This window comes from Nicotiana sylvestris, chromosome 3, assembly GCF_000393655.2.
Source record: "Nicotiana sylvestris chromosome 3, ASM39365v2, whole genome shotgun sequence".
NCBI classification, from domain to species: Eukaryota; Viridiplantae; Streptophyta; class Magnoliopsida; order Solanales; family Solanaceae; genus Nicotiana; species Nicotiana sylvestris.
Window position 1 is genome coordinate 129,795,307 of NC_091059.1, and position 22,712 is coordinate 129,818,018.

Consider the following 22,712-nt stretch of genomic DNA (forward strand, 5'->3'; position numbering starts at 1 on the left):
ATTTGGTACCTGAGTTATGACACAAGCAAGTTAGTAACAAAGAAGGAAAGAAGAACAATACACAAAACTTACTAAATAGATAGCCAAAATCGTTAGCTCCCCGGCAACGGCGCCAAAAAGTTTATCGAAGCCTACCCTGCACTACTATTGAGTAGCGAGAGAGGATCGAAGTAGATTTTACCCAATTTAGGGTCGGGATCGATTTTCACAAAGAGCTAGATGTTGGAGTCGAGTATCTATCTAGTTTAGAGTTGGGTATGTGTTCCAATTTACACTTCTAAACATTTCTGGATTTTTGTTTTACTTCTACTTTTATCAAACTACAATGGTAAATTAAACTTGAATAAGCTAAGAGTAAAATGTTGCAGGTTGCAAATGGTTTAAAATGCACTAGGGCAGTGACTTCCACCTAGGTGGTCAGTTAATGGGTACTTGATTCTAAGACATGATTGACATATTTGGGGAGTATGATATAACCGTTGCACGATTTTATCCACTCTACACTTCTCGGTGGTTTGAGTGATTTTGCCTGAATTGACTTTCTCAAGACCAATTGGGTATGCAAATTTGCGAAAGTAATCAAGGTTCAAGTCGGGTATTACTCTCTCGAGGTTTAACCCTTTAATTGGAGCTATCAATCTCTTGAGTACGCCCCAATTCCTTGTTGGACCAATTTCAGAGACTCAAGCTCTCTTTATCAAGAAGAGCTCAAGTCAACTAAAGACAAACTAGTGTTTGCAACCACTAATTCAACAATTAGACATGAAATTAGCCCAAATATCAAACACCCATAGTCAATCTAGCCCTAAAACACAAGACCCATCAATTACCTACACTAGGGTTGAGCTACAACCCTAGCTTATGAGTTTAGCTACTCATAATTAAAGAAGAAAAATAAGAAATAGATGAAGAACAACTCATATTAATTAATTACTAAGATAAACAATAAGATTCAATGTTGAAATGTAGATAAAATTGCCCAAAATAGTTAAAGACTTCGAACCCACGTGTGCAGCTACAACTAAAAACTATCTGAAACCCTAAAAATGGGAAAAAAAGCTATTAATACTAAGCTAAAAATCTGGAAAAAATACCCCTGTGGGTCTAGAGTGGACCGCACAAAATGGTGTGCGTCCGCACTAAGGCTCTGCACTTGAAAACACATCTCTCTGAACTCAGGAACTGCGGACCACAGAGAATGGACTGTGGCCCCGGAGGCTTCTAGTGCCGTCCGCATGAAATGGAGCGTGGACCGCATTGGCTTGAACTCGGAAGTTGGCAACACTCTGATCCTTCATATTGCGGACCGCACTAAATTGAGTGCGGCCGCATTGATCCTAGTGCGGACCGCACAAAACATAGTGCGGCCGCATTACCCTTTTTGCATGAATGCCACCTCTCTGAACCTTTTTGTGCTGACCACACAGAATGGTGTGCGGCCACATTGGGCCGGTTTTTCCTAAGCTTTGTCTTGTCGTGGTACTTGTGCAAGTTTCACTCCTTTTGAGCTGATCTTTGACATATTATCACTTTGTTGATCAAACCTGCAATCAAGCACAACTTGTGATCCTTTTGGGACTATTTTGTACGAATTTCTAATCAAAACATAAGCAAGAAGGAGTATAAAATGTATCAAATTCTATAGTTATCAGTGCACGACCCCACGCTCGTCATCTAGCGTGTGTGTCACCTAACCCTCAGGACAACATTTACAATCATTACTTACCTCTATCTGGTCCAAACTCTAGCCCGCGATGCCTTTGCCTCTTGAATCAATCTCCAATTGCTCCGAATCTAACCAAAATCAGTTCCACATCATTAATACACGCTAAAGGAACAAAGCCCTAGCAAAAATAATCAAATTAACTCAAAAATCCCAAAATTGGCCAAACCCGACCCCGGAGCCCAGGTCTCGGAATCCGATAAAAATCACTTCAATGGAATGCTCATCCTCCCACGAGTCTATACATATCAACAACGTCAAAATCGAACCTCAAATGGCCCCTTAAATCCCCACTCAAAGGTCTCCAAATCATAAGCCCTAATTCCCTAATTTTGGGTTTAAATCACACTACTGGATGTTTAATTACTTAGAAATCAACATAGAATCGAGTATTGAGTCCAAAAATCGTACCTCCAAGTGTTTCCCATTTGATTCCCTCTTTAATCTCTCTCAAAGCTTCAAATCCATCCAAAAATGGTGAAAAAATGGCTAAAAGTCGCGAAGATGGCTTTTTAAACTTTCTACCCAAATCATTAATACACTACGATCGCGGGACCACCCACGCGATCGCGAAGAACAAACTCACAGCCTCCAAATTTTACTCACTGCGCACACTTGCCCATGCGATTGAGAAGCTGCAACCCACTGACCTATGCGATCGCATACTCCCTCACGCGGTCGTGAAGAACAGCTGCTCCACCTCACGCACCCCTCTATTCTACTACGTGATCGCAAGAAGACCCACACGATTGCACTACGCAAGACTGCCCAACCTATGCGATCGAAAACCTTCTTACACGATCGCATAGAACAAATATGCCTGCCTCAATCCTTAATCTACGCGATCGCAACAATTACCCTGCGATCGCGATTAAGGGAAATTTGCTACTAAAACACCACAAAACCAGCAGCTCCCCAAAGACCAAAATTGCACGTTTAAGCATCCGAAATACACCCGAGGCCCCTGGGACCTCAACCAAACATACCAATGCATCCCATATCCTCATTCAAACTTGATCCAACCTTCGGAATGCTCAAAACAACATTAAAACAGCAAATCATCACCTAATTCAAGCCGTAGAATTCCAAAAACTTCCAAATTTCACTTTCGATCAAAAAGTCTATCAAACCTCGTCCGAATGGCCTAAAAGTTTGCACACATGTCACAAATGATACAACAGACCTACTCAATCTTCCGGAATTCCATTCCGATCTTTATATCAAAATTTTACCTATCAACCGAAAAACGTCAAAATTCCAATTTTGCCAATTCGAGCCCAAACCTTCCATGGACCTCCAAAATACATTCCAATCATGCTCCTAACTCCCAAATCACCTAACGGAGCTAAACAAATAATAAAAATTTTAATCCGAGATCATATACTAATAAGTCAAAACTTGGTCAAATCTTTCAAATTTTAAGCTTCAAACTGAGAACTATTCTTCCAAATTCATTCTGATTTCCCTGAGAACCAAAACCAATAATTTACATAAGTCATAATGCATTACGCGAGGCTAGTCATTCCCGAGAACTAGCGAGAGAAGTGCAAAAGCTCAAAACGACCAGTCGGGTCGTTACAACACTGCAAACCACGCTACATGAAATGCAACATTGATTTGCGATATATTTATTTTATTATTATTCGAAGTTATTATGGTCGGGTCACATAAAATACACACCAATTTTTGGAATTAGTTATCATAACTATGTCATGGGAACCGTACCCATAGCCACGATGATTTATTAATCATGCCTAAAGCAACTAACGCATTTGAATTATTTATCTTGCTTTGAGATTATTATTCAAGAAAGCCCATTGAGAAAACAGAAAGATCTATCAAATTTCCTTTCAAAGGGATTCAAGCAAATCAGATTTCACAGAACCAAAGAATCCATTCAAATTACGAAGACGGGTTGCAAGAACTTAATCAAAATTCATGTAAATCATATGGAGAAATGGAGATACACACATAAATGTAACTTACAAATCAATTTTACCAGAGAAATAAGAAGCTAGGAGTTTGCTAGAGGAAAGATGCAGGTAGGTTAAACTATATGCTAAGCTTAAATTTTCATAATTTGAATATCAAATAACTTGTTAAAAAAATAAAAAAATAATTATTAATCCTACTAATAGATCCAAACTTGCAGGGACCTTGAACTATATTCACAGCACAACAACATTTATTAAACTATGTTCAAAACATTCAAAGGTTCACAAATTGGTTAAATCTTCATTTTTACTAGATGTGTGGACTAACAATCTTGTCCAGATTTTCCTAAAGAAAGCAACAACACCAACATAGTTACTTATATAGGCAAGGAGATCAATCTTAATTTAATCCGAGCTAATAAACTGATCACTCATCTTTTCAAGTTCACAAACTTAGATTCACACAGAGTTATTAAGGCAAGCAAATATTAGTGAGTTTCTTTTTATTTCATAAGTAACATCAGATATTCTATATTTCAAATTCAATGATATTAATCTATCCGGATTCAATTTCCTCTTTACGAGATGATACAATTTTAAAGGGAATGGTATAACTGCTCAAACATAAGTCTCTTCACAAGAAGGGGCAAACAGGAGGTTCATGAATCAGAATACCTGTTATGACTTCAAAATCATGACTTAGCATTTTTAGCTCTTAAACACCACAACATAAATAAACAGAAATATGACGAGTTCAAGTTAAATAAGCGAGGTGTCAACGGTTGTCAATATACTACAATGACTTCAAATAGGAGATGGGAATTCATTCACTCAATAAATATGACAAAATACAAAAAAGGGATCTCTTGAATTTACCTCTTAAGCAAACAAATGATAAGGCTTAGCTAAACAATTTCCAAATAGGACAGCAACACTCGACAGTGGCAAAACCAACAAAACTCGCCCAAATAGAGCTTAAGAAACTTGAGAATGGAGCCCAACAACTTATCACGACAGAAATAGGAAAATCACAGCTTACTCAAGCTTTGAATACTGAAAAATGAGTGAGACAAATCCTTGAATCCGCAGAAATCATCTAATACTATACTTTGAGTTGATTTTTGGATCTCCACAAATCTGAAAACTCTAATTTTATAACACCTATCTAAATCTCCAAGACTTCAAACTACAGTTTCTGAAGAGCTGGTTTAAGATGAAATTAGGGATTTTAGAATGGATTTTCTATGATGATTTTTGGTGTAAAGGACTGATTGAATGTTCTAGATTCTCGTTTTGGACCAAAATGGGAGATGAGGTCTAGGCTGAATAAGCCTGAAAATGAGATATAGTCGGCGTTCTGGCTTTGCTCGATGAAATATGGATCTATAATCTCCCTTTGCTCGATGAGAACATGGTCGACATTGTGCCTTTTTCGATGGGAGGGTTTCTCTGATGCATTTTAGAAGTAGAAGGAACAGAGGAGCAAAGGGGAAAGATGCGCCATTTGGTAGCTAAAGGAGAAGGTCTGATATCCTTGTGATTAGGTCTAGGTTTGTATATAGAATTAGGGAATGGGTTGGACCAGGTCGGTTCGGGTCAAGAGGGTTTGGGGCTGATGGGTTTAAGCATTTGGGCCGTCTCTTTTGGCCCAATTTCATACAACCATTCTTCGTTTTTCTTCTTTATTATAATTTTGCAAACTCTAGCCATTTAAAACTCAAACCTTAATTAAATCTAATTTTTATATGGCTAACCTATTTATTTATTTTGCCTAATGATGGATTAATGCAACTAATTAATTAATTAACCTAAGAAAGCAATTTTTTTTGATTTTTAGTTATTTAAAAAATACATATAGCAATATAATTAATTCCTAAATGAAAAATAAATCTAAGATAACATGAAATTAAAACGTGATAAATTTTATGATTTTTCTATGATTTTAAAATATTAAAAATGCATGAAATGCAACTAAATAAAGAAAAACTCCTTAAAATCAATTAAAATTATTTTGGTCTATTTTTAGGAGTTATTTTCATGTAGGACAAAATTAGGTGCTCACAAGGACCTTTCTGAAATTTCTGAAATCTGTTGTTTGAGACGTGCTAATTGTCTGTTTATTTGTGGAGGTAAACATGAGCCCCTTAATTGTTTGTTACTTGACATCCTATTTGTTCTTTGTTGTCTCTTAGATTTTCCCTTTTAAATACCTTAGGAGAGTCTAGAACTGCCTAAAATTAGAGGCCCTAAACACCTCCGGGACCACAAGGAAGGGACGGGTAATGCACGCATAGAGTTCGTCTAATTAAAACCGCTTATATAACCGCTAAGGGGAGGGTAATTGGATAGTAAGGGGATATGATGACCTTTGTGCTAATGCCACGTGTAACCCCTCTAGTTGAGGAAGGTTTATCGGGTATTGTACAAATGTGATCCTGTAGGTTAAAAAACCTAGGACCCCTTTTACCCCTTTGTTTTAAATGTAATACCAATTTGTGTAAATTGTTTTATCTGTTTATAAGACTAATTCACATAATTTGAGTTCGGTCAGGACCCACCGTTGTGGACCGTGAAGGGTTCCTAACACCTTCTCCTCAAGGTTATTTTGAGCCCTTACCCAATCTCTGGTAATGCAAACCGGTTTATGAGTTACTTGCTTTAGGTGCCCTAATGCACCTTAATCTGTTAGATGGCAACTCTTCAAATTCAAATACCCAATTCCCGAAAGGAAATGAGTTGTTCCATAAATGTCGAAACCTGGACTCCATGAGGAAAAAGGGGGCGCGACAGTGAATATGATAGTAAACAAAAAAAAGACCAAGGGTCGACAAGTGCAAAATCGAGTGGATAATTATGTGCAATAGGATAGTGGTTTTGATCAAGATGATTCTTATAATGAACAAGAAGAGTAGGTGCAATATGTGAACAACTTTCAAGGGAAAACAAACAAATTCCAAGGCCTGAACCAACAACAATGGTGACCTCAAAACAATCAAGACAATTGAAATTCTAACAATAAAGGTAATTGAGTGGTGGAAACAATCAAGGAAATTGGAGTAGTGGAACAATCAAGGGAATTGGCCCCTGATGTATCAACCGAACAACCTGCCTCCTTATCCTTCTTATGGTTCAAGTTCTTCAAATAATAACATGGGCCATATTTAAAATATGTTCAAGAAAATGATGGAAAATAATGCCGATTCGGATGCCTAATTTTCCTCAAAAAACACATCAATCCGCAACTTAGAAGTTCAAATTGGGCGACTCTCTCAAGCTCTTAATTCTCGTCCTAAGGAGGAACTACCAAGTGACACGGTATTAATCCAAAGGGTAGAAACAACACGGGCATGCCATGGACGTTACTACAAGAAGTAGACGAGGTGGGAATGCACCCACATCAAGTCAAAGGCAACTTCTGGATGATGAGCAAGTGGTACAAGAAGAAGGGATTCCGAACAATATGGTGCAACCAAATGATAAATTTCGGATTGATATTAATGATAATGTGTAAGAGACTCAAGAGGAGGTGAACTCGCCTAGGGATCACATTATTGACATACCAGAGCCGGTAGTACCAAAGGATAAGTAACCATTGCCTAAGCCTCCACCTCCATACCCTCAAAGACTTGCCAAGAAAAATGGTGGTAATCAATTCAAAAAGTTCTTCAAATAATGAAGAATCTCTCAATCAATGTGTCATTAGTTGAAGCTTTAGAGCAAATGCCTAGTTATGTAAAGTTTATGAAGGATCTTGTGACAAAGAAGCGGTAAATGAATTTTGAAACCATCAAAGTCACTCATCAAGAAAGTGAAATTGTGTATTCAATTGTTCCTAAGTTGGATGATCCTGGTGCTTTCACGATTTCTTGTATAATTGGAAGTTCTGATGTTGCTAAAGCTCATTGTGATCTTGGGGCAAGTATCAATTTGATGCCCTATTCAGTTTTCAAGACTTTGGGAAGTAGGAAACCAAGACCTACCTCTATGAGATTGCAAATGGTCGATCGTACTATTAAAAGACCCTTGGGAGTGATTGAAGATGCCTTGATTCGTGCTGATAAATACATTTTTCCGACGGATTTTGTCATTTTACATTGTGAAATTGATTATGAGGTGTTGATTATTCTTGTGAGACGTTTCTTTTCTATAGGGAAGGCTCAGTATCATGTTGAAGCTGCAGAACTTACTTTTCGGGTTGATGATGAAAATATGGTTTTCCATGTATGTAAAATCTATGAGGCAACCAAATAGCAATGAGGTGTGCTCATTGTGGACTTGGTGATCGATGTTATTGTTGATAAAATAAGTGGTATGATCAATGTTGGTGATATGTTGGAGGCCGTCTTGCTCAACTTTGATGATGACGACATGGATGGCTTCATGGAATGTGTGAACTCTTTGCAAGGACTCGGGTCGTACACCTGTGCACCCCATAAATTCTCCTTGGATATTAAGAATAGGACAACTCCTCCTACAAAGCCTTCTATTGAAGAGCCTCCTGCCTTCAAGTTGAAGCCATTGCCTCCACATCTTCTATATGAATTTCTTGGTCCTTGTTCTACTTTACCGGTTATTCTTTCCTATTGTTTGACTAACGTGCAGGCGGATTTCACTTTGGCGGTGCTACAAAAGAGGAAGAAGGCTATTGGGTGGACCTTGGCGGATATTTGGGGGATAAGCCCCATATTTTGCATGCATAATATCAACTTGGAGGATGGCGCCAAACCATCTATTGAACATCAAAGGAGACTCAATGAGGCTAAACAAAAAGTTGTCAAAAAGGAGATTATAAAGTGGTGATGTTGGGGTTGTCTATCCCATCTCCTATAGTTCGTGGACTTCTCCAGTTCAATGTGTCCCAAAGAAGGGGGCATGACGATGGTCACCAATGACAAGAATGAGTTGATTTGTACAAGAATGGTGAGCGATTGGAGAGTGTGTTTGCACTATCGCAAGCTAAACAAAGTCACAAGGAAGATCACTTTCCACTTCCTTTCTTAGATCAAATACTCGATAGATTTGCCGGCCATGCTTTATATTGCTTTCTTGATGAGTATTCGGGCTACAACCAAATTCTTATTGCTCCGGAAGATCAAGAGAAAATAACCATTACATGTCCTTGTGGTAGTTTTGCTTTTAAGCGGATGCCATTTGGTTTGTGCAATGCATTGACGACTTTTCTAAGGTGTATGACGGCTATTTTCACGGACATGGTGGAGGACTACCTTGAAGTTTTCATGGATGACTTCTCGGTGATTGGAGATTCTTTTGATGATTGTCCTGAAAATTTGGATAAAGTGTTGACAATATGTGAAGAAACAAAATTAGTGCTCAATTGGGAGAAGTGTCATTTCATAGTTGAGGAAGACATTGTCCTTGGCCACAAAATTTCAAAGAATGGAATTGAAGTTAACAAGACAGAGATTGAGGTGATTTCTAAACTTCCATATCCAACTTTGGTTAAGGGTGTGCGGAGTTTCTTAGGCCACGCATGGTTTTACCGGTGTTTCATCAAAAAAATTTCTAAGGTGGTGAACTCGTTGTGCAATCTTTATGAGAAGGATGCTAACTTTAACTTCAGTGATGGTTGCATGAGAGCTTTTGAATTGTTAAAGTTCAAGTTAAGAACTACTCTCATCATCACCGCTCCATATTGGAGTGTCCCTTTTGAACTGATGTGCGATTTAAGTGACGTAGCGTTGGGGATGTTTTGGGGCAACGCATCTACAAAAATTTTTATCAGGTCTACTATGCTAGTAGGACCATGAATAGTGCCCAAGTACACTATACCATTACGGAGAAAGAGCTCTTTGTCATTGTGTTTGCAATTGAGAAGTTCCGCCTGTACTTTATGTGTGCAAAAGTCATTGTCCACACAAATCATGTGGCACTTTGGTATCTTATGAGCAAGAAATAGTCCAAAGCTCGGTTGACAATATTGGTGCTTTTGTTACAAGAGTTTGATATTGACATCTAAGATAGAAATGTAGTGAAAATCAAGTGGCGGACCACTTGTCTCGCATTGAGGAGGATGGGAGGCTGCATGATTACTGAGAAATCAATGACTCTTTCCCCGATGAGCAACTCTTGGCTATTTCAATGAATGAGGTTCCATGGTTCACGAATCTAGCAAATTTTCTTGTGTTTGGAAGAAGATCAAATAGGATTGCCAAGATTATTATTGGGATGAGCCATACCTCTTCTTGATTTGTATGGATGGGGTGATTAGAAGATGTGTACAGGAATAAGAGCAAAGTGAAATTCTTGGGGCTTGTAATGGTGGTTATCATGGTGGAGCGAGAATGACAACCAAAGTGGTTAGTTGTGGTTTATATAGGCCCACTATTTACAAGGATGCAGATGAGTTAGTGAAAATATGTGATGAATGTCAACAGGCTAGTGGAATCTCAAAGAAAAATGAAATGCCTCTCACTACCATTTTGGAGATTGATATTTTCGATTAGTAAGGTATTGATTTTGTCACGACCCAATTTCTCCTTTAGGCCGTGATGGGCCTAACGTTGCCGCTAGGCAAGCCAACGGTGAACTAGCTGTGTATTTATTCCTTTTATTAATTTCAAAGTAGTTCATTATTGGTTATTAAGTAAATGAGAATGGAACAATTTAATAAGGTTAAGTGTAAACTACTGAAAGTGCAAATATGGTGAAATAAATATCCAAAAGCCATAAAGTGTCTACTAGCATGTTTCCAAGACATGGTGTCACAAATGTATGAGAAATTAGTAGAATATACAAAACACTAAGCTACTGTCTGAAATAGGGTAGACAGAAAGTAAATACAAAAGAGAGAGATTACAGGTGTTGTAGAACGACCTCAGAGAGCAGCTCACCACTAAGCCTCGGGATAACGGGGTGCGCGTCAAAATGACTGCCAGATGCACCTGACTCAAATCCGGCACAATTAGTGTAGAAGTGTAGCGTGAGTACATAAAGAACATGTACCCAGTAAGTATCCAGTCTAACTTCGAAGAAGTTATGACGATGGGTCAACATCGACACTTACTATGGGACAACAAATAAAATACAGAAATTCTAAATAAGCATGGAATATGTAAGCTATAATAATAACACAATAGCAAGAAATGAATAAATGATTCTTTAACTGATAGTATTCTAAAATCTCCAACCAACACCTACTAACTACAAATCAATTTCTGTCACTAAACAAATTGTAATCTTTCAAGCCATAAAATAATATCAAGTGTAATGGGATTACCGAACGGATTGGTCCAAGAAGCTTGATAATACATTATGGGCTTATCGGACCTCTTACAAAACACCTGTCAGAATGTCACCATACGGGTCGGTGTTTGGAAAATCTTGTCACCTTCCATTGGAACTTGAGCACAAGTCCATGTGGGCTCTAAAAAAGTTGAATCATGATTGGGATGTAGCCGCTAACTTGAGGGTTGCGTATTTGAATGAATTTGATAAGTTCTGATACCATGCTTATGCAAGTTCGTCCTTGTACAAAGAAAATATGAAATATCTTCATGACAAATACATTTGGAACAAAGAGTTCAAGGTTGCCGATCTTGTATTGTTGATTAACTCAAGGTTGAGGATGTGTCACGGGAAGCTAAAGTCTAAATGGAGTGGACCTTTTGAAATTATGGTTGTGACATTTTTTGGTGCATTGGACTTGAAGAACAAAAACAATGAAGCATTCCGAGTCAATGGTCACCGGGTGAAGCACTATTTGGGAAAAGTTGGAGATAGCCACGTCGTGATAGTCATTCATTTCAATTGATAGCATTCTTCGTCATACCGCGACGTTAAATCAGGCGCTTATTGGGAGGTAACCCATGTTTCTTTTCATTATTTTTTTTCTTTCTTTTCTTTGGCAGTTAGGTATTATTTTTGTTCTAACTTAATTTTTGAAGTGTACTACAGGGCTGAGTGTGATTTACAAGAATTTTGGACAAAACTCTAGCTAAGTGTTGCAAGAATTGTGGACCGCAGTTGATTTGTGCCAACCGCACAATTATGGGTGTTGTAGCATAAGAGCAATGTGGCCGCACAACTGAGAGGTTGAAAATACCAACTCTCTGAAGTTTAGCCTATCAGAGAAGAGTTCGTTTTGCGGCTGCATGGGAAATCTGCGACCGCACATGAAATTGTGCGGACCACAGATGAGATGCTGAGTTAAGGTCACTAGGTAACAGAGTGCGGACTACATATGAAATTGTGCTGCCGCACTCGCCCTTCTTTCCCTTAGCTAACCAAGTTGTATAAATAGAGGAACAGGGGCATTGGTTATGTTGTTTTTCTTTCATTCTTTGAGCGTAAAAAATAGTCCTCCGTTAAAATTTCTTGGTGATTTCATCTATCCACATGCCCAACAACTTTGATCACTCACTGCTTACACTCATTCATCTGGTATGTTTAAAATTCCTTGTTAAATATTTTTATTTTACTTTAATTCATAGTTTGTAGTTATTTTAGGCCATTTGTCATTAGAATTTAATTGTGTATCCATGTGGGGGTAAATCTGTAATGGGTTAACTAATACATGCTTTATGGGAACTGGATTAACATATTTTCGTATTTCTACGATGTTGCCATGTCGAAATATGCCCGAATTTAAAAAACCTAGAATGAAATAACTGATATGTACGTAATTTTTGAATTTTGCGGTCGCATTTGAATTTGTGCGGTTTGCAGATGTGGAATTTAAGGCAATTTTGTTAAGAACTCATTCTACAGTCGCAAGTTAAAGTGTGCGGACCGCAGAATTCTCATCGCGGCTTCATAACAACCCATTTACTGTCATCAGAGAGTCCATACTTTTTGACTCCAATATGAGGCCGCAGGTCTAATTGCGCGGACTGCAGAAATCATGTTGCAGCCGCACATAAGACAATTCTCTGTCATTAGAGAGTTGGCATTTTTGGTCTCAAAGGTGCGACCACAAGTGAATTGTGCGAACCGCGCTTAACTTTTGCGGCTGCAGATAAAAAATGTGTGGCCTGCTAATAAGTGGGGATTCAGACTGCTTATTAGCGCCTTTTAGATTTCGTTTTAGTCTAAAAGCATTGAATTGTGTTCCTGAAACTAATCAAATTGCGCAAAATTGCAGGAATGATGGAAGTTGAGACCCTGAGATAAAATCTGACTCATAAAGGAGTTTCCAAAGCACAAGGCAATGAAAGGCACAGAAACATAAAAGTGAGGTCCGCATAAGGAATTCTGCGGCCACAGAAGAATTTGCAGACTGCAGAATACCTTCTACGGTTGCAAGACAAGAAGACAACTTTAGAAGAGAATTGTGAAAATTGCATACCGCACATGAATTGTGCGGCTGCAAAGAGGAGCTAGAAGTTGAAGATCAGAAAGTGTGCAAAAAGACCAATTCCAGAGCCTTTGAAAATTGTGGAACACACAAGAATTGTGCAGTCACAGAAGAATGCTTTGCGGCTGTAGTTCTAAATTTGCGGACGTAGAAGAAGTGCCTCGCGGCCGCAGTTCAGAATTCTATGGCCGCAGAGCTCCAAATCCTATTAGATGAAGATATCTGCGGACCGTACATGGAATTGTGTGGCCTCAAACCTCCCGAGGGGCATTTTTGCCCGAAATTTCAAGCTTTGTATAAATAGTCTGTGTTTCATGAAATTAGGTCAAATTTGGAATATTTTAAGTAATGTATCTATTTCTCTTTGCTTCTTCAGGAAACTTTAGCTTATTTTGGTGTTTTAACATTAGATTTATCTATTTTAATCTTCCAATATGAGTTTCATTATCTTTTCTTTTTTGTTTTCTTCTACACCTACTATGAGTAGCTAGATTTTAACTAGGGTTGTGACCCAACCCTAGTGTTTAAACCTTATGTGTGATTAATATTATGCTTGTTTCTGAATGAGTGTTTATTATTTAGCTTAGTTCATGCTTCAATTATACAATTAATGATTGTAAACATATATTCATGCCAATTTGACTTAGTCTCTTCTCAAGAAAGAGGGACCTAGTCTAGGTTAACTTTGCTAACAAGGAATTGGGTCAATTGAGAGATTGATTAACCCAATTAAAGGGTTCAACCTAGAGATAGTAACAACCCGACTTGAGCTCTTATCAACCATTTTGGTATATACCCATTTGGTCTTGAGAAAGCCAAATTGGGCAAAACCACTCTCTGACTGAGAGGTATTGAGTGGGCAACGTAGTGTTGTGAGCTATAATACACCACAGTCAATAAAACAAGCATAAATATCTTTATCCCATTAGGCAAACACCTAGGTTGTGGTCACAACCCTAGGCCTTCTATATATTTGGAAAACACTGAAAAATAATTAACTCTAGTTTTATATCTTTAAATTTGCAATCATTAGCTTAATTGTAGAAGTAGAAACAAATACCTATTTGTGGAAGTGCAATCTAGATACTTCACTTACTCATTCCGAATATATACTCCTAACTCCCATCTTAGCTCCATGTGGATTCGACCCCGACATTTTGTTGGGTTTTATTATTGCAAACGACCATTTTTATACCTCCTTAGAGGCGTGCATTTGGACGTGATAAATTTTTGATGCCGTTACCGGGAAGTTAAAAATGGTGTTAGCTATATATTTGGGTTTGTGTGTGGATTGTCTTCTTTTCCTTCCGTGTTACTTATTTGTGTGAATCAATTGTAGGTGCAATTATGGAGGCGAACAATAATGAAATCAGAAACATGCCCTTAGAAGCCTGGTGCCTCATGACAATGTCCCAGTTCCATACCTACCTCTACTACGAGCGGCTCCACATAGGGTGTTACCGAATGAAGGGTATGCAAGTGCAATAGTCTCTCCCCGTATCAGGGGGGAAACTTTCAAATCACCAATGTGATGCTCACTTTGCTAGAGCAACAACGTTTCTTCCCTGAGGCTCCAAGTCAAAATGCATACAAATACTTGAAGGGGTTTGTGGACACTTGTTGGGGGAGTAAACAAACAAACATCTCCGAGGATGCTTTAAGGCTAAGGCTTTTTCCCTTCTCTCTACAGGGGAAAGCCTAAGTATTGTTGGAATGATTGCCGAACCATTCCATTCGTACTTGGTATGAGTTGGCGGAGAAATTTATTCCTATGTTCTTACCACTCGGGCATATGGCTTCTCTTAGAGATGAGATATTAGCATTCAAGTAGGAGCCCAATGAACCGCTACACGAGATATGGGAGCGGTATTGAATAGTGGTCAAAGAATGTCCAACAACGATATGATGGAGAATGTGATTCAACAAACTTTCTATCATGGGATTAACACGACCAACCAATTTGTGGTGAATCAACTTTCTAGTGGAAATTTTATGACAATGCCTTATGCGGAGGCTTGTGAGATTTTGGATGAAATGGCGGATACATCATCGGCATGGCAATCCTGGGCTAATGTTCAACAAGGTGATTTAAATGTGATTCACCACCATAAAGAGTTGCATAACCATGGTCAAGCCATTGCCAAATTGACCACTACCATGAATCAACTACCAAAGGCTCAACTTCAATAAGTGAAAAGTCCTAAGCAAGTCAATGCCATGGAGGGAGTAAAAATGTTGGTGAACAGAAGAAGGACCCAGGGTTCGCAAGTGCAAAATCGAGTGGAGAATTATGTGCAAGAGGATAGTGGGTTTGATCAAGATGAATCTTAAAATGAACAAGAGGAGGAGTTGCAATATGTGAACAACTTTCAAGGGCAAAGAAACATCTTTCAAGGCCCGAACCAACAACAATGGTGACCTCAAAATAATGAAGGTAATTAGAACTCAAGCAATCAAGGTAATTGGAGTGGTAGAAACAATCAAGGTACTTGGAGTGGTGGCAATAATCAAGGGAATTGGCATAACAACAACCATCAAGGAAATTAGAGTGGTAATAATCAAGGAAATATGGGGGAGGGATAACAACCAAGGCGGTTGGAACAATAATAAAGGCAACTGGGGGTCGGGTTTTCAAAGGCCCCCAATGTATCAACAACCAAGCAACCCGCCTCCTTATCCTTCCCATAGTCCAAGTTCTTCCAATAATGAAATGGGGTGTATTGAGAATATGTTCAAGAAAATAATGTAGAAGAATGCCGATTTCGATGCCCAACTTGCCTCACACAATACCTCATTCCGCAACTTAGAAGTTCAAATGGGGAAAATCTCTCAAGCTCTAAATATTCATCCTAATGGGGCACTACCAAGTGACACAGTGGTGAACCCAAAGTGTGGTAACAACACGGGGCATGGCATGGTCATTACTACAAGAAGTGGAAAAGGTGGGAATGCACCACCTCAAGCCAAAGGCAACTTGTGGATAAAGAGTAAGTGGTGCAAGAAAAAGAGATCCCGAACAATGTTGAGCAATCTAATGATGAGGTTCGGATTAATATTGATGATATTGTGGAAAAGACTCAAGAGGAGGTGAACCCGTGTAGGGATCACATTATTAACATGCCGGAATCGCTAGCGCAAAAGGTTATGGCACCATACCTAAGCTCTACCTCTACACCCTCAAAGAATTGCAAAGCAAAATGGTGAAAACATATTTATGATGTTTATCCAAATGATGAAGAGTCTCTCAATCAATGTTCCATTAGTTAAAGCCTTGGAACAAATACCCGGTTATGCAAAGTTCATGAAGGATCTTGTAACAAAGAGGAGGTCAATGAATTTTGAAACTATCGAAGTCACTCATCAAGTGAATGCAGTTATGCATTCAATGGCTCCAAAGTTGGAGGATCCCGGTGCTTTCACAATTTCTTGTACAATTGGAAGTGCCAAGTTTGCTAAAGCTCTTTGTGATCTTGGAGAAAGTATAAATTTGATGCCCTATTTGGTTTTTAAGACATTGGGAATCGGGCAACCAAGGCCCACCTCTATGAGATTGCAAATGTCCGATCATACTATGAAAAGACTTATGAGACTGATTGAAGATGTTTTGGTTCGTGTTAATAAATTCATTCTTCCGGCGGATTTTGTCATTCTAGATTGCGAGGTTGATTATGAGGTGCCGATTATTCTTGGGAGTTCTTTCCTTGCTATGGGGAAGACTCTTTGTGATATTGAAGCCGTAGAACTTCCTTTCCGGGTTGGTGATGAAAAAGTGGATTTCCATGTGTGTAAGTCCATGAGGCAACCCATAGCAATGAGGTGTACTCTTTTGTGGACTTGGTGACCGATGTGATTGTGGATGAAACAAGTGCAATGATCAATGTTGGTGATATGTTGAAGGCCCTCTTGCTCAACTTTGATGATGACGAGCTGGATTGCTTCGTGGAATGTGTGAACTCTTTGCAAGGAATGGGGTCGTACACCTATGAACCCCAAAAATTGTCTTTGGATCTTTAAAATGGGACAACTCTACAAAGTCTTCAATTGAAGAGCCTCCTACCTTAGAGTTGAAGCCCTTGCCTCCACATCTTCAGTATGAGTTTCTTAGCCCATATTCTACTTTACTGGTTATTCTTTAATCTTGTTTGACTAACATGTAGGTAGATTCTGCATTGGCGGTGCTACAAAAGAAGAAGAAAGCTATTGGATGGACATTGGCAGATATTCGGGGGATAAGCCTCACATTTTACATTCATAAGATTAACATAGAGGAAGGTGCCAAACCATCTATTGAACATCAAAGGAGACTCAATGAGGCCATGTAAGAGGTTGTCAAAAAGGAGATCATCAAATGGTTGGATTCCGGGGTTGTCTACCCCATTTTTGATAGTTCATGGACTCTCCAGTTCAATGTGTCCTAATGAAGGGGGCATAACGGTGGTCACCAATGACAAGAATGAGTTGATTCCTACAAGAACGGTGACCAGGTGGACAGTATGTATGGACTAACGTAAGCTCAACAAAGTCACAAAGAAGGATCAATTTCCACTTCCTTTCCTAGATCAAATGCTTGATAAATTAGTCGGCTATGATTTCTATTGTTTTCTTGATGGGTATTCGGGCAACAACAAAATTCTTATTGCTCCTGAGGATCAAGAGAAAACAACCAACACATCTCCCTAAGGTACTTTTGCCTGGATGCCATTTGGTTAGGCAATGCACCGACACTTTTTGAAAGGTGTATGATGGCTACCTTCACGGACATGGTGGAGGATTACATTGAAGTGTTCATGGATGACTTCTCGATGGTTGGAAATTCTTTTAACGATTGTCTCACCAACTTGGATAAAGTATTGGTAATATGTGAAAAAATATATTTGGTGCTAGATTGGGAAAAATGTCATTTCATGGTCGAGGAAGGAGTTGTCCTTGGCCACAAGATCTCAAAGAATGGAATTGAAGTTGACAAGGAAAAAATTGAGGTGATTTCTAAACTTCCACTGCCAACTCTGGTAAAGGGCGTGTGGAGTTTCTTATGTCACGCAAAGTTTTACCGGTGCTTCTTCAACGATTTTTAGAAGGTGGCGAACCCGTTGTGAAAGCTTCTCGAGAAGGATGCTAAGTTTAACTTCAATGATGATTGCATGAGAGATTTTGAATTACTAAAGTTCAAGTTGACTACTACTCCCATCATCACAGCTCCAAATTGGAGTATCCTTTTTTAACTCATGTATGATGCTAGTGACGTAGTGGTAGGGGCTATTTTTGGGCAACGCATCAACAAGATTTTTCATCCGGTCTACTATGCTAGTAAGACCATGAATAGTGCCCAAGTCAAATACACTATTACGAAGAAAGAGATCCTTGCCATTGTGTTTGCTATTGAGAAGTGATAGGTTACAAGTACTTTGGTCATAAGTACTTCACTTTATGCTTTGATGATCTAACAAACTTACTATTCAGAACCAGATAATTAGGAACCTGTTACACATTTACAAGACCTTAAGATCACAAGGTTCCAGGTTGGGATTCAACATGGGATATGATTCAACTCTTTAGAGTGGAAGGAACAACTAAGGGAACAGGTCCCTACCAGCTCCCGAGGAGACTGTACGAAGTCAACTCTCCAATTGGAAAGTTGCTGCCTGCACAATCTATAGTACAGGAACAGTGTTGTAGACAACATTCTAGGGAAGACTTTTTACCTACCTTGCTTACATCATTGTAAGTGATGTCACATATGTATATACACAATCAAGGAAGGTAAAACACATTCACTTGAACACATAGAGATTTTAAACAAGCTCGCTCATGTGACCATCCAGCAAGCAAGTTTCTAGTGTTTCAAGAACAAAGAACAAAGCAATTATGGACCAGTTCCCATATCGAGTCATTGTATGTCCTTAGTTGAGTTGTAACTTTGCAATAGTTCTTGAATTGTAATTCCTATATAGCTTGTTTAGAAGTATTCTATAGGAAACTCTTTGTAAACCTTAAACTTGTGTGTTTGAGTCTTGGTTAGAGTTAGTCATATCTTTGTAATAGAGTTATTACAAAGTGGCTTGTAATAGAGTATTACAAGTTAGTAAGGGATTAAGAGGTTAATTGCTAGATTGTAATCTAAAAGTTGCTCAGTAGTGAAGTTGAAATCATACAAGGGTAGGTCGTGTTTTTTAATCCCCTTGAGCTGGAAATTTTCCATGTAAATTCCTCTTGTCATTTATTTACTGCCGTGTGTGTTTGTACTATTGAACCTGATAGAGAACCTGGTTCTCTATAGAGTTTGGTAGACCCTTATATTCAATCAATTAGTATCAGAGCGGGTTCTTTCTATCAGGTTAACACCTAGAAAGGATCCTCATGGCTGCTCCTCCAAACTTTGAAGAAGGCCAGTCTACTTACAGACCACCTAGGTTCAATGGACAATATTATGGATGGTGGAAAACAAGGATGCACGACTTCATCATGGCTGAAGATTCTGATCTATGGGATGTTATACGTAACAGACCCTTTGTCCTTACTAAGAACCTTGGCGAATCAGGTGTAGTCATCCCCAAGACCAGGAAGGAATTCAATTATGCTGCTAGAAAGGCCATAGAAAAGAACTTTCATGCCAAGAAAATTCTTGTTTGTGGCATTGGTCCTGATGAATATAATAGGATATCAGCATGTCAATCAGCAAAGGAGATTTGGGAGGCTCTTCAGACAACTCAAAAGGGAACAACACATGTGAAACAATCAAAAATTGATATGCTTACAACTGAATATGAGCTCTTCATAATGAAAGATGATGAATCCATCCAAGATATACATACTCGATTCACCCCCATCATCAATGAGCTTTACTCTCTTGGTGAAAGTATTTCGAAAAACAAGCTTGTCAGAAAAAAAATTAGTGTACTACCCAGTTCTTGGGAAAGCAATTTTAATGCCATTACAGAGGCTAAGGACTTACAGAAACTGACCATGGATAAACTTATTGGAAACTTGAAAACTTATGAAATGAAGAAGAAGAAGAAGGACAATGAAAGAAGAAAGCCCAAGAAGGAAAAGAATCTGGTCCCTACGACTGACAGTAATGAGTCAAGTGGTGAAGACGGGGACATGGCATACTTGACAAGAAGATTCCAGAAGATGGTTCGCAGGAATAGAGGCATTCCAAAAGGGGAAATCTAGCAAGCCAAGAAATTATAAACTTTGTCGTAAATGTGGCAAGTCAGGACACTTCATCAAGGATTGCCCCTCCAAAAGCAAGATCAGTACAATAACAACTTTTATAAAGTAGCCAAGAGGAATTAGGTTCTTGACAAACACTTCAAGAGAAAGAATGATGCTAACAATTGTGTAAAGCAAGTTCTTGATGCATGTGGAGACTCCTCCAGTGAATCAGAAGAAGAAAACGATCATAGTGGTAGTTCAATGATGGTAGTGGAAAATGAAACAACTGAGTATGATTCAATCTTTGCTTTAATGGATCAATCTGATGATGATGATGAAGATGACGATGGCGATGAAATAAACTTTCTGGACGTTCAGAGAAATCTAAAATCTTACTCTCTTAAAAAGCTCATGTCATTAGCAAATATGCTCATTGATGCATACCATAGTCCTATCAATGATAAAGATGCATTAAATATGGAACTAGGAGAAGCTGAAAAAACCAAAGATGACTTAGTAGTCATTGTATTTGATTTGAAAGAAAAAATAGAGAACCTGAAAAAAGAAAAGAATGCCTTAGAAAAGAAAATTGCTAGTGTAGAACATAAAAGAGATGATCTAATGGTGGTTGTGGTGGACTTAAAAGAAACCATCTAGTGTGCAAGTAAAGAAAAAGAAACCTTGACTGAGAGAGTTTCTATCATTGAGCAAGAAACAAATGACCTAGTAGTAGTGGTAGTAGACATAAAAGAAACAATTGAGGAATTTAAATTGGTAAATAGGTCTGGAAACTGTGAAAAGGGAAAGGAAGTTGCAAGTAAGGCACACATTATGCTTGAAAATGAGTTGAATTTGGTGAAGACTAGTCTGTGTGCTGAGCTTAAGAAAAACAAATAGCCTCAGGAAGAACTAGGGAAGGTAAAAAGTGACCTTAAAAAATCGCTTAAGTAGACCTGGTCCTCTGATGCTATCACTGCCATGTACTCCAATAGCGGGGTAAATAGGCAGGGGATTGGGTTTCAAAGGGAAAAGATTCCCTACAACCCTCATAGCAAGTACGTTACTATAACCGACAATTGGCTTTGTACCCACTATTGTAACAATGGGAACCTGAAGGAAACCTGCATGGCCAGGGTTCAGTCTGATCAAAAAAATAAAGTATTTGCTGAGAGAGTAACTACTGCTAGAGGACCTGGTCCGTAAAATAGGAAATGCATTTTTCCTGCTTTGGCTAAGAGAGCGTTCATTCGTCCCTTCTCTCTTAACAAATGACCCAAACTCATTTGGGTTCCTAAATCTAACCCTTGATTTCCTTGTGTAGTGATCAATGAAGGTGAGCAGCCAACAATAACATATGGATAGCAACTTCTCAAAGCACATGACTGAATATACGATCAATTTCCTTCACTAAAAGCCCTGCAAGGAGAGAGTGTACCCTTTTGAAAATAGCTAAAAGGGGTACACTTTAGGAGTTAGAAGATATGTGTCAAGGGAAATAAAGTGGAATTTCTATCCAGGATATGCGCAATCTCAAATCCTATGACTGGTGAGGTGATGTTGTAGCCAAAAGATATAAAAATACATATGTTGCTCGATTTGAGCCTCTGTAGAGCGGTGATATAAGTTGGTTGAGAGCTATTGAAAATAATGTTGAACTATAAGACAGAAGGCCAGGATATGTAAGTGTTTCATCACTACATAAAATGGTCCTGAAGGAACTGGTTCATGATCTGACCAAGTTGAGTATCAAGGAACACAAAGTGTGCAATACCGAAGCAAAAGGAAAGTATGTCAGATCTCCATTTAAGCTAAAAAAGGGGCAGTCAGCAACTCAAGTCCACTAGGACTCTGTTCTTCAAAATGAAGGATGAGATCTTTCAAGTAATTGTGTCTTTTGTCAAGAAGATCCAAGTATATATAGAAACAAATGTGGCTTGCATCAGATCAGATCATGAAACAGGTTTGGATAATGCCATAGTGGATGAATGTTGTATTCAAAGAAGAATTACTCAACCTTTTATCTCCAAGAACACCACAACAAATGGAGTTGTGGAAAAGAAGAGGACTCTTAAAGATTGGGCACGGTCAATATTATTTGATAGAGGGATTGCAAACATCTTGACTAAAGTTGTTGACTCATTTGAGGATATTTGGGTACAATTGTTATGCTCTCAATACTAGGAAGGATCATCTTTGAAAATCTGATGCTAAAATAGATGGAGGAATCCTCCCGATGTACTCATCTCAAGAGAGAACAGAAATACTGATCAAGGTGGAGAACGCTCAATTATTCCTGCAAGGAACCTGGTCCCACGACTATAATAACAAAAATTGAAAAAATGAGTTGTTGAAAAAGGTTTTGACATAGAAGCATAACAAGTCATCAGCACTCCCATTGCCACAACTACATGACTAGACATGGATGAACCTGGTTCTCCTCTAAATCAAACCATGCGTAGAGACATCACTGAATCACTCCTATATCTCACTTCAAGTAGACTAGACATCGTGCTCAGAGTTGGGTTCTGTCCAAGGTTTCAGTCAAATTTAAAGCAGTCTCATCTGAAGGTTGGTGTAAGAATTTTGA

At 38.6% G+C, this 22,712-nt stretch overlaps 2 protein-coding genes across 2 annotated transcripts; both read left to right on the plus strand.

The window, feature by feature from the left end:
• Positions 1 to 7,428: 7,428 nt before the first annotated feature.
• Positions 7,429 to 7,908, plus strand: LOC138888024 (uncharacterized). The gene has a single exon (XM_070169819.1). It carries the CDS (start codon positions 7,429 to 7,431, stop codon positions 7,906 to 7,908), a length of 480 nt encoding a protein of 159 aa, XP_070025920.1.
• Positions 7,909 to 19,327: 11,419 nt separating this feature from the next.
• On the plus strand, positions 19,328 to 20,782 carry LOC138888025 (uncharacterized). Its single transcript, XM_070169820.1, has 2 exons — positions 19,328 to 20,104; positions 20,288 to 20,782. Exons 1-2 carry the CDS (start codon positions 19,328 to 19,330, stop codon positions 20,780 to 20,782), a joined length of 1,272 nt encoding a protein of 423 aa, XP_070025921.1.
• The last annotated feature ends 1,930 nt before the right edge of the window (positions 20,783 to 22,712 follow it).

Excerpts from the sequence above, each read along its gene's own strand:
- LOC138888024 (XM_070169819.1), top strand. The coding sequence starts at position 7,429 with ATGAATTTTGAAACCATCAAAGTCACTCATCAAGAAAGTGAAATTGTG.
- LOC138888025 (XM_070169820.1), top strand. The coding sequence starts at position 19,328 with ATGGCTGCTCCTCCAAACTTTGAAGAAGGCCAGTCTACTTACAGACCA. Across the intron at positions 20,105-20,287 it reads CAAGAAGATTCCAGAAGATG|AGAAAGAATGATGCTAACAA; the intron begins GTTCGCAGGAAT and ends AAACACTTCAAG.